The 13,697-nt window shown below is 45.5% G+C and overlaps 1 protein-coding gene across 3 annotated transcripts in view; it reads left to right on the top strand.

Annotated features, from left to right (window-relative positions):
* Nucleotides 1–13,697, top strand: part of TAP1 (transporter 1, ATP binding cassette subfamily B member) — a 114,250-nt gene that overhangs the window by 25,335 nt on the left and 75,218 nt on the right. For all 3 annotated transcript variants that reach the window (XR_015295836.1, XM_086920690.1, XM_086920691.1), the window contains exon 2: nt 7,737–8,244. Coding sequence is in view for 2 of the 3 variants with exons in the window: in XM_086920690.1 (XP_086776816.1) it covers nt 7,749–8,244 (496 nt within the window). In the remaining variant the exon portion in view is untranslated. The remainder of the gene's footprint in view (nt 1–7,736; nt 8,245–13,697) is intronic.

The following is a 13,697-nucleotide window of genomic DNA, read 5'->3' as shown; positions in this document are numbered from 1 at the left end:
TTGCAGTACGAGGAGGCATTGGCGGTGAGGGTGGAGCAAGCAAGCTTAAGGACCTCAGAGGCTTAATCACAATGCCCCCAAAGGCAGCTCGAGGTAGAGCATGCACACTCATAGAAACAACATCTACGGGGAAAGTCGGCCAGCCCCAGGGTAGTATAAAGAGCGGCAGTACAAAGATGACTGAAAATGGACGAGAAAAGAAGGTGGATAATGGAGATGGCGGTATACCTGCTCTGTTCTTACCGAACAAAGGCAGAAAACAATTACATTCTGATATCATTGAGGGGTTAACAGGGGAAGCATGTAAGGGGATGAGTGCCTTGCCAAATGCTTTATTAAAGAAGGATTGTGGTGATGCCCCTAGCGATCAGCAATGTGGAGACCTACTGAATAATCTAACAATAGCCACTCCATGCACTAAAGATACTCTGTCCGGTGTGGTTACCTGCTATTGAAATTCCCTTACTGTGTGCAAAAGGAACGGGCTCACTAAACACAGGGAAAGGGAATGTGGCTGACAAAGATGGCAAACAGATTACAGATGGAGTAAATGAAGAAGTGGATGGGGGGGGGGGGAGACGGTGATAACACCCTGCAATCCGCAGTTAAAGAAGTCGGCTCTGGTGACTTTTTCTCCCTTTCCGACCCTTCGGACTCGTCTGGAAATGAGGATGACTTGGAGCTCAAGATAAGATCTATGAGGGCATCAACTAGCAGCGAGTCAAGTAATGTCAGAACCACTCCTCGGACAGTCCGAAAAAACACAGGCCATATAGATAATACCAACCTGGATGGTGGGAATGGAGGGGAGGATGCTTTGGTATGGGACTATTCCTTCTCAACTGGGACAGGCGGAGACGGAGGTGCCGCAGTTAAGGAACTAACCGGGGTAGAGACCAGGAAACCTAAAGAGATGTCACTCAATCTGATCTACGAGACTATCATGGCCCATAGGGAAGAAACTCATATGGAGAGTCAAAGAACGCAAGGGGCATGTCGGAAACTTCAGAACTCAATAAGGCGGATTGCAAAAATTTGCTCTGAGTTTGCGGATAGAGTCATGGAAGCAGAAACTCGGATTTCTAAAATTGAAGATGAATTAGCAGCTCAGAAAACGATGATGGAATTGGCACAGGCATCTAAGGATGATACATTATGGAAACTCACAGACCTTGAAAATCGCCGACGGCGTACCAATTTAAGAATATTGGGGGTTGTGGAAGGGTTGGAAGGCCAAGATATAAGAAAATTCATTGTAGACATGTTTTCAGAAGCCTTCCCGGAATTATCACATTGGGATTGGAATCAAGAAATACAGAGAGCCCATAGATTCCCATTCACTCAGCGAGCAAGACCTGGGCAAGATACGATTAGACCTAGAGCGATCTTTATATCGGTCAATAATTTCTTAGCCCGGCAAGCTGTGTATGAGTGGTGTGGCTGACTGGTTAGAGGTGGCAGACCCGGAAGCAGAGGACGGCCCGGGACCAGGGTTCAATTCCCGACGCGGCAGGGTCGTGAACCAGGGTCAGCGGACTCGATAATTCTCGCCTCGGTGCCTACTCTAACCAGGGATCATACTCGGCAACTCTGGGCATTAGCTTGCCTCATCTCCACAACGGCCCCCCACAATCGCCGGGGATGCCTGGTTTCACCTTGGAGATACCCAGGAGCGAACATCTCACAGGGAAAGCCAGGACGGGTTCCCCAGCGGTCTATAGCGCCAGGACGCCTCCGGGTAGCAGTGCGCTTCACAAGACACACACATTTACATTTACATTTGTATGAGTTAGCGCGGCCTGAGAGAGAGGGGACAGGATCGGAATTTTTCATAAGACTGGATTTCTGCCACCAGACCGTAGAGAAACGCTGGCAACTGAGGCAGCTTATCAATCCGCTTCAGAGTAAGGGGGCTCAAGCATTTTTACTTAACCCAGCCACACTGAAAGTTACCTACAAAGAACAGACACAGTTCTTCACTTTGGAAGTTAAAGCCAAGGAACACTTGCAATCTATTGTCTAGGTTCATAAGGGCAGAGAAAGGGGACACATAAGGCTTTTCTTGATGTGATACACTGTGATTTGCTGGTAGCCATTATCGTGCGATGACCCTTGCTAAGGATTTTTCTTCTTTTTTCTTCTTATATTCTGTGTTTGATACAGGGGTATATGTAGGTAAGGTATATATGAATAGTCATGAGACCTAAAGGGATGGGGTTCACGCCGGCTGTATAAAGATGTTATTTTATATGCTTAGGCTGAGTGTATGAATTTAATACTTAGTCGGGCTACTATGTATCCTATTAATATATTAGATATATGTGGGGCCTTGGGAGAATTTAGTTATCCATCACCAGGAACTTTGGTCCTAAAGCCTTGTTACAGGAGGGGTGGTGGGGTTGGGGGTGGGGTGGAGTCAGTTTACTGGCTACATTGTGGGTAGAGCAGGGGGAGGGGGTTGGTCAGGAATGGGAAAGGGTAAAATAGAAAATGCAATCCACAGTACTTTGAGGATAAGGAAGAGAATATGGATATGGATTTCAGGAGATAAGGTTATAAAATGGAGAGGCACTGACGTTTTTGATGGGGATAAAAAGAATCAGGGCAACTTAGGGGTATGTTCTTTCAATGTTTGTGGGTTAAACAATAATATGAAACGGCAAAGGGTTGCTGCGGAGCTGCAAATGATGCAGCCAGATTTGGTATGTCTCCAAGAGACACACATCTCATGAGACAATCAGAGGGTCCTCGGAGAGCTGGGGTATACAGTATTAGCCTGCAAACAACAGTCTACCACTAATCGCGGAGTAGCCATTTTAGCAAAGAAGGGGATACAAAGCTCCGGTAGAACAGCGGTTGATAACCAAGGCCGCTAAGCAATTACTGAATGTGAGAGGGGGGAGCTTGTTTTTACTGTTTGCTCAGTTGATGGGTCTAACTTTGACGAAGCCACAGTGCTAGAAGGCCTTAATCTGAAATTAGCATCATGGCCTACCACTCTGATGCTGTGTGGGGCCCTTAATATCCACTTAGATGGGCAAGATCTTCAGAATGGGTGGGAAAACAACACAGGCAGGAAACCAAGAGATTTCAAGGTGTTACAGCACTTGGTGGAGGATCATGGCTTGAAAGATGCATGGTCTACATTACAAATAGCAGACCCAGGCTTAACATTCTTTTCTTATTCCCACAACAAGTTGGCTAGACTAGATTATTTCTTTGTGCCATCAGAATTACTAACAGGTGCCAGAATACAAGTTTACCCAAGAATCGCATCAGATCACGGCCCATTAGTGATAGAATCCCAATTAGGTGTACTAGCAACGCCTCCAAATAGAGATCATTTTCGTTTGACCGTCAACTTATAAAAGATATTCATTTTATAAATCACATGGAGGAATGGATTCAGAAATTCTTGGAAATTAACCATAATTCGACCTCACAACCATATGTTTGGGATGCCCTAAAAGCCGGGTTTAGGGGGGAGATGCTGAGTTATGGGCTACACAAACAGAAACAACTTAGAGCTGAGGTTCAAGATCTCTATGGGAGGCTCCGGTTGGCAGAGGTAGAATTGATGCAAAGGATAGCGACGGGAAGGGATATTGTCCAGTCACAAGCAGAGGTAGCCCGATGTAAAGCCAGAATTAACCTTCACTGGAGCAGAGAAATTGCTATTAAGTTTAACGTTTTTAAGGGAGAGAGATATGAGTTTGGCGAAGCTACTGGGCAGTGCTTGGCACAAAGGTTAAGGTCTAAAGAGGCGGCACAGAGAATTCAAAGGATGAAGAATAGACAAGGTAATAGAGTGGAGACCCTACAGGAAATACTTGGAATATTTCATTCTTTTTACAATGCGTTATATACAGAGGATAATTAGGGGGAAGAGTATATGAATACATTCTTCAAGGATATAGAGTGTGTTAAATTGGGGCAAACAGAGGCACAGACTTTAGATGAACCTATCACGATGGAAGAATTAGAAGTGGCAATAAACAACCTTAATAATGGCAAAGCGGCGGGCCCAGATAAGTTAACTCTGGAAGTATATAGAACATTCTTTCAGGAACTAAAAGTTGAGTTACTGACTACTCTACAACAAGCACAGCTGGGGGTAGTTCCCCCATCATGGGAAGAAGCAAATATAATTATTTTTGGAAAGAAGGATAAATCACCAGAGCTCACAGGGTCGTATCGACCAATTTCTTTACTAAATGCTAACGGGAAGATATATACAAACATTCTAGCCACCCGCCTAGTGAATGTTATTACCCCACTGGTATCTTTGAGACAACATGGGTTTATACCCACTGGGGGTATGGTAAATCATGTCAACAGGGTAATAGCATTGCTGGACAAAGCTAATGTACAGGGCACTACCTTAGGTTTAGTTTTATTAGATGCCGAGAAGGCTTTCGACCGTGTGCCATGGAGCATTCTCTGGGGTACATTACAATCTATAGGGTTTGGCCCTTGCTTTACTTAAGCAATTCAAGCTGTATATTAGACCCCTAAAGCTCGAATCTGCATCAGTGGGTTAGAGTCAGCACCGGTATATAAAACAAGAGGCACGAGGCAGGGCTGCCTGTGCTCTCCACTGTTATTTACATTATAGATACATCCATTTTTGACCCTGTTAGAAGGCAACCCGAGAATTAAAACAGTTGAATGCGGATTAAAACAGCTGCGAGTATTAGCATATGCAGATGACGTGGTTGTGGTAACATCTGACCCGGCTTCAGCAATCTCAGAGATAGAGCTAATGGCACATACATTTGGAGCTGTCTCTGGGTATAAGCTCAACGCACCCAAAACACAAATATTATGTACTAACCAGACAGGTGTCCAAGACTCCAGAGTGACTGATGAAGCTAGTTTTCTGGGGATTAAAATCAGGGTGTGCCTGGATGAATTGGTTAAAATTAATTGGAATGCTATCCTTACGAGTGTTAAGAAGCAATTAGATAAAATGGAATGTTTACACCTCACAATGGTTGGGAGATGTAATGTCTTAAAAATGGTAATCTTACGTAAAGTTTTATATTTCTTTAGGTCCGTTCCATTAGAACTATCTAAGGGACGGTTACAGCAATTACAATCATGTTGTATGAGTTTTTATGGGCCCAAGGGAAATCACGAAGGGCAGTGCACTTTATGTCATTACCTCATGAGAAAGGGGGATGGGCAGTACCCGATTTCACATTTTATTACAATGCATGTATTTTCCAAAACATCAGGATAATGCTCACTGGTGAAGACATTACTAACCCCGCAGAACACCCCTCCATATATCAGATGTTACTAGGGACAGAAGTAAGGAATTGTGTCTTTAGAAAGCTGGACTATAACTATTTCAAGAGGACGCGCTTTAAGGTCGCAATTGCTGCCTATGAGGTGTGGAGAGCAGTGAGGAAAAAGCTACAAATCGAGGGGGTTTGTTTCTATACTCCAATAAACACACCCATCTTACTACCTGCTATGTTCATGGACAGAGTAGTTCAGATATGGAAGGACCAGGGAGTTACATCTATAGGTAAACTATGTAAGGATGGAGATCTGCTCTCCTTTTAGATGTTAGACGATGAATATAAACTCCGCTAAACTGAATTCTTTAAATTTCTTAGGATGAGGGACTTCCTGTTGAAAATACAAAGGAAAATCGAGCGATATTTATTAGTTGAGGCTATCAGACGGAAACAACAGATCGGTGGGATCGATAGCAGCTTATTAGATACGAAGGGAGATGATTTGGAAACCCAAAACATAAGATGGAGAAATAGATTGGGAGAGCTGGAAATACACATAGAACAATCAATCTATATGGCAGGGAAAACTTTAATATCAGCCAATTTAAGAACACAACATTTAAAAAACATATTTGATTTATACCATACCCCTGCGAAGATGATGAAATGGGGGGGGGGGAGGGGTAATGATAGGAAATGTTTTAGATGTGGGGCAGATGTGGCCGATATTATTCATATTTTTTTTATGTTAATGGGTACAGGGGGGGATTTATTGGAAGGACAGTCAGCTTTCGAATTCAGATACCTAATCATTATAGCAGTGGCGGTAGCCCGCCTCTGTATGGCTTCAAAAAGAGGTCCCAACCTTTGAAATCTGGAGAGCTAGATTCTTTGCTATTTTTAATCTAGAGCATAGTTTATAAACTCTCAAGGGGACACAGAAACGGAAACTAGGACTGTCAATTTGGGGCCCAAGGATTATTCACATGAAGGAATAATATGAAATTAATGTTGTTTTTCCTTTTAGGTGTTTTGTATCCCCTGTGTATATGTAAGGCATTTCTGTCATGAAATGCATGTTAACCTCTGCAGGAATAATTGGATTTTGTTCCCCTCTTTTTTCTACTTCATATGATATTTACCTCATCTGAAATTTAAATGATATGTATGCATTTGAAATTTTGAATTGAAATAAAAAAAATTCTTTTAAATAAAGACCTGTGAAAAACTCGGACATGTCGGAGATAAGACTCCAGACACCGCCCAGCCAGCCCCCAGCAGCTCGAGCTGAGACACACGAGGGGGGCTAAAGCCCTTTCAGCCCTATGGGCGTGGCGCGCCTGCCTGCAGATAGGGTGATCAGAAATGTAAAGCCAAAACACGGGACATTCCACAAAATTAGAAGGACTACAATTTTACTTCAACCGAGCGCACAGAATGACAGCGCTCATCAGCAGAGAATTACAGAAGAGGCAGTAAGAACATGAAATGCATTTTTTAAAGCGAGTAGCATGCCTGTTAATTAAATTGCTTTCTTATAACAGCTTTTGACTATTCCTACTTTGGAAAACCTAAAAAGGCACGTCCCACCGCTTTCAGCCGACCCTCTCTAAAAACTGGGACATGATGAGATAAATTGCCTAAAATCTTCCCGGACAGGTGTTGGAAACCGGGACTGGTCCAGCAAATCCAGGACATCTGGTCACCCAACCTGTAGACAGAGTGCATCACCGAGTCTGCAGTCTCTTGTCCTGCACACTTTTGTTAACCTTTGTCTAGACAATAGCTTGTCTCATCAAGCAGCTCAAAAATATATGTCTCATTAAAATCTCCCTTCAGCTCCTCCATGTAAGCAGAGAGGACTATAGTGAGGGGCAGCCGCTGACCTTTCAACCCCAAGTATCTATAGCAGCAAAATAAAACTTCAATAGTGTTTTCTACAAGTCATCAGGTGAGAGATCAGAGAAGCCTCAGCTGTCTGCCCTGTGTTCAGTCCCAGAAACCTTAGGTTAGGGGATAAATCAAACAGGCCCTTGTGCAGGGGGCTCTTCTCCCCATTAAAGCCCCCCTAGTGAGCCCTCTGATTACTGAAGCCACACTGACCCTTCCCAGTCCTGTTGTGTCCATGTCTTAATTAACAAGAGGTGCCCGTCTGTGCCCCTGCATCTCCCTGAGGCTACGTTACTGCACATATGAGGGAAGCTCTGCCCATGACTTGCATCTGGCACGGCTCGTCGGGCAGTGCCCTTGTGCCTGTAATATCGATCCAACCATGCTTGTTTTATTATACACTTGTGCATGTCTGGTGGCCCTGGTCATGGGGCAGCAGCAGGACTTCCTTGAGATGGGTTTGGTAAACAGCTGACTGCCTGTGGTGCTGTATTATACACTTGTGTGTCTCTGGGAATGAGGTTCTCAGCACTAACACTTGTGTGTTTCTAGGTGTCAGGGTCTCAGCACTAATCCTCCTTTTTTGTCTTTTCTGCACAGCTCACGTAGACGATGGACTTCATTTTCTTGTTGTGGTTCCTTCCAGCCTCGGATGTCCTACTCTTGCACCTACTTCAGAAGCTCTGCCCTCTCATTGGCCTTCAGGAGCCACTCCTTGCTGTCTGGGTTGCCTCCCTGGTCCGCTGTGGGCTCCTGACGTGCGTAGTTCATGTGCTGAGTGGGCACGTACCCTCATGGCTGGGGCGGGAGCTCCTTGTGTCCGCAGCCACCCTCAGCCTCCTCGTGCCGTGCTATGTGACTGCAGCTGTGATGGCGGGGTCCCCCATCGGACCAGAATGTCTCCACGGCTGGGGGCGGTGGGATATCATTGTCTTATCCTACATCATCGCTGGGCTGGTGGCCCTCCTGTGGCATCACTTCTCCCCCTTCGGACTGGAGGAAGAGGAGGAGAACTCTTCGGCCTCATTGAGCAGGCTCTTCTCCTGCATGAAGCCGCAGCTTTGCCGCTTCCTCATTGTTGGCGTGTTCGTGGTGGTGTCCTGTTGGAGTAAGTTGAAATATCTATGGTATCATACCACATTGAGTAACAATCAAAGGTGCTAACAAATGTGTATGGGGTCTGTTGTATCAGAAGGGTGTGGGATAGTTTCAATCTCTGTTGGTTTGGGATGGATGAGAGGTTCAACCTCTGGTGGTATTGGATGGGTGTGGGGTAAGTTCAACCTCTTGAAGTATTGGATGGGTGTGGGGTAGGTTCAGCCGCTGGTGGTATTGGATGGGTGTGGGGTAAGTTCAACCTCTTGAAGTATTGGATGGGTGTGGGGTACGTTCAACCTCTGGTGGTATTGGATGGGTGTGGGGTAAGTTCAACCTGTTGAAGTATTGGATGGGTGTGGGGTACATTCAACCTCTGGTGGGATTTAATGGTTGTTGGGGTACATCCAGCCTCTGGTGGTATTTAATGGTTGTTGGGTTATTCAGCCTCTGGTGGTATTTAATGGTTGTTGGGTTATTCAGCCTCTGGTGGTATTGAATGGTTGTTGGGGTAAATTCAATCTTTGGTGGTATATAATGGTTGTTGGGGTAAATTCAGCCTCTGGTGGTATTTAATGGTTGTTGGGGTAAATTCAGCCTCTGGTGGTATTTAATGGTTGTTGGGGTAAATTCATACTCTGGTGGTATTTAATGGTTGTTGGGGTACATTCAACCTCTGGTGGTATTTATTGGTTGTTGGGGTAAATTCAGCCTCTGGTGGTATTTAATGGTTGTTGGGGGAAATTCAGCCTCTGGTGGTATTCAATGGTTGTTGGGGTAAATTCAGCCTCTGGTGGTATTGGATGGTTGTTGGGATACTTTCAACCTCTGGTGGTATTTAATGGTTGTTGGGGTAAATTCAGCCTCTGGTGGTATTTAATGGTTGTTGGGGTAAATTCAGCCTCTGGTGGTATTTAATGGTTGTTGGGGGTAAATTCAGCCTCTGGTGGTATTTAATGGTTGTTGGGGAAAATTCAACCTCTGGTGGTATTGGATGGGTGTGGGGTAAGTTCAACCTCTGATGGTATTGGATGGTTGTTGGGGTACATTCAACCTCTGGTGGTATTTAATGGTTGTTGGGGTAAATTCAGCCTTTGGTGGTATTTAATGGTTGTTGGGGTAAATTCAGCCTCTGGTGGTATTGAATAGTTTTTGGGGTAAGCGTAACCTCTGGTGGTATTGGATTGGTGTAGGGTAGGTTCAAACTCTGGTGGTATTGGATGGGTGTGGGGTAAATTCAACCCCCTGGTGGTATTGGATGGGTGTTGGAGTAAGTTCAATCTATGGTGGCATTGAATGGGGATGGGGCAAGGTCAATCTCTAGTGGTATTGGATCGGTGTGGAGTAAGTTCATTCTATGGTGGCATTGAATGGGGATGGGGCAAGGTCAATCTCTAGTGGTATTGGATGGGTGTGGAGTAAATTCAATCTATGGTGGCATTGAATGGGGATGGGGCAAGGTCAATCTCTAGTGGTATTGGATGGGTGTGGAGTAAATTCAATCTATGGTGGCATTGAATGGGGATGGGGCAAGGTCAATCTCTAGTGGTATTGGATGGGTATGGAGTAAGTTCAACCTCTGGTGGTATTGAATGCCTTTTTGGATAGGTTTAACCTCTGGTAGTATTGGATGGGGATAGAGCAAGTTCAAACTCCGGTGGTATTGGATGGGTGATGGGGTAAGTGTAAGAGAGTAGAATCTGCTTCTTATAGTTACCCCCAATTTTTGCTGATGTTTCACTGTTTTCGACTTAGTCTGGCTTGGATCCTGCTATTCAGGACCCCAGCCTAGCTGATTTCTCTTATAAACTGATTGCATGTACTATAGGTACACTCCAAATTGGATTCTGGGGTACCCTTATAAGTCGCTACTATATGGCATACTATGTACCTAGGGCACAGGTACCCCAGAAGCCTCCCAGGAGCTGCAGCATGAATTATGCCACCCCTGAGAGGCCACTCAAATTGACACCACAGGTCTGCTACTGCAACCTGTGTATGGTGATGCATGCACTCCTTACTTAGATATAGGTTCACTATATCTACCTTATCACTGCACATATATCAGTCACCCCTATGGCAGGCCTCATCAATCCTTAAGGCAGGGTTCTGGGTTTTATGTGAGAGGGTGCCCATGCATGAGCATAGCCCCTCTACAGCCTTCGAAATCTATTCTCCAGGGTTGTTCTGTATTGCAGCCATACCATATACTCTTAAGTGGATTATAACCTCGAAGTAAATGCTAAATTTAAAACGGCTGCACAGAAAACTGTCAAGTTTGGTGTCAAACACCTTGGAATCATACCTCCACACCAGTAACTGTTGTGGGAGGTATGATTCCACCCTTCTAGAGGGAGAAATATGACAACACCGGTACCCCCGGTCCCAGCTTTCTCGACCCTGGCATCACAAGATGGATGCTGCCAGCCACAGACTCGAGTCTGCCCTCCTGCTGCTGGATGAAACTCTGGCAGGGTAAGGCTAGACAATAGGTTTCCTGTCACAGGGAGGTGTAACCACCTCCCAGGCAGGCTTTAGTGTGTTGCGGCTGGGTGGGTGCACTCTGAGAGTGCTTTGATGTCTGCACTGGGGCACATTTGGTGTCCCTGTGTATAGTCCAGCGCAAACCGGTTGCAGGAGCCATTTGCTCCTGCTCTGGCACGAAACTGGACAAAGGACATGGGTGTAGCCACCCCTCTTTCCTGACCCTCCCATAGGTGGGTACCCAGAGTTTGTCCCACCCCTTCCTTGGGTATAAAGTAGGAAGCATTGGCTACAGGACTTTAGATTTACCTGGATGAAATTCTGCTACAGAAACCAAGTACTTTGACTATCTACACTGTATTGGATGACTGAAGAATCTCCCTTGTAGTAAAGGAGTTACTCCCCTGCTAAGCAGGCACCCAAGACGCATCTGACTGGTTTGCATCTCCGAAGCTCCTGAGGACTCCGAAGACTTTTGCAATACAGGAGATGAGTTTCCAAGTGTCGCCGAGGTTGGCTAGTGTGCTCAGCAAACCTGAGACCTGTATCCCTCATGGGGACCGTGCAACCCGAACCCCTGGGCACCGTGTCCATTTGCAGAAGCATCTGCTTTCCGACAACCCCTAAAGCTGTGCTTTGGGCTACTTATAGTCCAGACCCGAGCAGTGACTCCACTGAATATTACCAGCCTACACTCAACGAATGTTCCGTGGGCTGGTATTTTGTGATTCCTCTCGAGGTCCCTTTGCGATCCCTGGTTCGTTGGCCTGTGGGTCCCTGTGGAGGCAACTTTAACTTTCAGTGGGCTTACCTTGTTGCTCCAGACGTGCCCTGACTCTCAATTGCTTGGGGAGTCCCAAGGACCTTGCTGGTCCTCACCGAAGCATCTTTTCTCTCACCGCGTGGGTTGCAGTTGCCAAGGGTTGTTGGTGTTCAATCCGGACACTGACCTCCCCAGCACTCGACATCCTTCGTGGAACAGCTCGCCTGTGGACTTTGGTTGTCCTCAACATCTCCTGGTCCTCGTTGCTGCAGAGTCAAGCTTCACCTCTTCTCACCTGAAGCACCCACCATCGGTGGGCATTCGTCTACCGAGCCCCTGGTCACTGGCAAGTAGCCCAGATCTATCCCCTCTGCTTTCAGATTATTCACATCTCCGATCCATGCTTGGGTCACATTGGACACTTTTCCTCTTCACAGCAGCAGCACTTTGCAACATCACGCCATTGAAAACTACGAAGATTCCAGACACCATTTGACACCTATGCACCTGGCTTCCCTGGGTTAGGTAACACAAGTACCCCGGTGCTCACATGGGTGCTGGACTTAGAACCTTCTAAGTTCGAAAGGTTTTGCTCAAAGTTCTCTCCTAAGTGTCCTTAAACTTTAAAATTCCAACCTCGACTTTTCCATAGAGTTGAGCAGAGCTTGCGACGGTGTTTTCACACTGCACGCGTCCCCCGTGGGTCTCCTGTGTCACTACCTTGGGTGGTTTCTTGAGGTCACAGCGATTCTACATGCTCTAGGCACTATGTCTAGTCCAGTCATGGTTGTTATTCCACTTTCTTAGTATATGGTTTGGTCTCCCCCTGGGGCCCTCTGTGTATTGTGCTATTTACTATCGTTCTAGTGATGTAACATTGTGTGCTTTGTTCTCTAATCTAATAAAGAGGTTAGTAGAGAGTGTTTAGTAATTAATACATTTATATATTTTATATATATACCTTGTGTGGTTCTCCTTTCATTTGGTCATTCAGGAGGTTATAGACTGGTAAAACAAGCTGCTTTACATTCCTTCAAGACTTAGCCTGAAGGCTGCTCCCCATAGCTACCACTAGGATAGCTTTCTTTAAAGGTTGTCTTTAGCCTAATCATCAATAAAGGTCGTTTGGACTGGTGTAAGGTGCCCACTATAACTAGTGGTCAGCATATAGCAGGCCAACTTCTCACAGTAAGTTCAGCCTCTGGTGGAATTGGATGGGTGTGGAGTAAGTTTAGCCTCTGATAGTTTGGAATGGGTGTGAGCTACGTTCAACCTCTGGTGAAATTGAATGGTTTTTGGGGTATGTTTAACCTCTGGTGGTATTGGGTTGGTGTAGGGTAAGTTCAAACTCTGGTGGTATTGGATGAGTGTGGGGTAAATTCAACCTGTGGTGGTTCTAGATGGTTATGGGTTAAGTTCAACCTATAGTGATATTGGAATAGTGTGGGGTAAGTTTAACCCCTGGTGGTATTGGATGGATTTTGTAGTAAGTTCAACCTCTGGTGCTACCGGATGGGTGTGGAGTAAGTTCAACCTATAGTGGTATTGGATGAGTATGGGGTAAGTTCAACCTGCGGTGATATTGGATTAGTGTGGGGTAAGTTCAACCTCTGGTGGTATTGGATGGGTGTGGGGTAAATTCAACCTGTTGTAGTACTAGATGGTTATGGGTTAAGTTCAACCTATGGTGATATTGGATGGATGTGGGGTAAGTTTAACCCCTGGTGGTATTGGATGTGGGGTAAGTTCAACCTCTGGTGCTACCGGATGGGTGTGGGGTAAGTTCAACCTATAGTTATTACCTCTATTCTTAAGACAAGCCTTCCGCCCTCTCGAACACCCAAGAACATTACGTTCATCCACAGCTAACCTACTAAGAGTCCCTCGAACTAGAAGAGCCAACTGGGGCGACAAACGCTTCTCTGTCGCCACAGCTAAATTGTGGAACACGCTCCCCCTCCACATCAAATCTGCTCCGACTCTACTCAATTTCAGAAAACAATTGAAAACTTGGTTGTTCCCAGCCTAATTACTCCCTTATCTTCCTGAGAGTTCTGCAACTACAGCGCCGAGACACCCTAGGGTAATTGCGCGCTCTAAAAATCGCCTAAATAAAATAAAATAAAAATATAGTGGTATTGGATGAGTATGGGGTAAGTTCAAGCTGTGATGATATAGGATCTGTGTGAGTTGAGTTCAACCTGTGATGATATTGGATG

Source organism: Lissotriton vulgaris, chromosome 5, assembly GCF_964263255.1.
Source record: "Lissotriton vulgaris chromosome 5, aLisVul1.2, whole genome shotgun sequence".
Taxonomy (NCBI): Eukaryota; Metazoa; Chordata; class Amphibia; order Caudata; family Salamandridae; genus Lissotriton; species Lissotriton vulgaris.
Note: the sequence above shows the minus strand (reverse complement) of the source record. Positions and strands in the feature narration are given on the sequence as shown.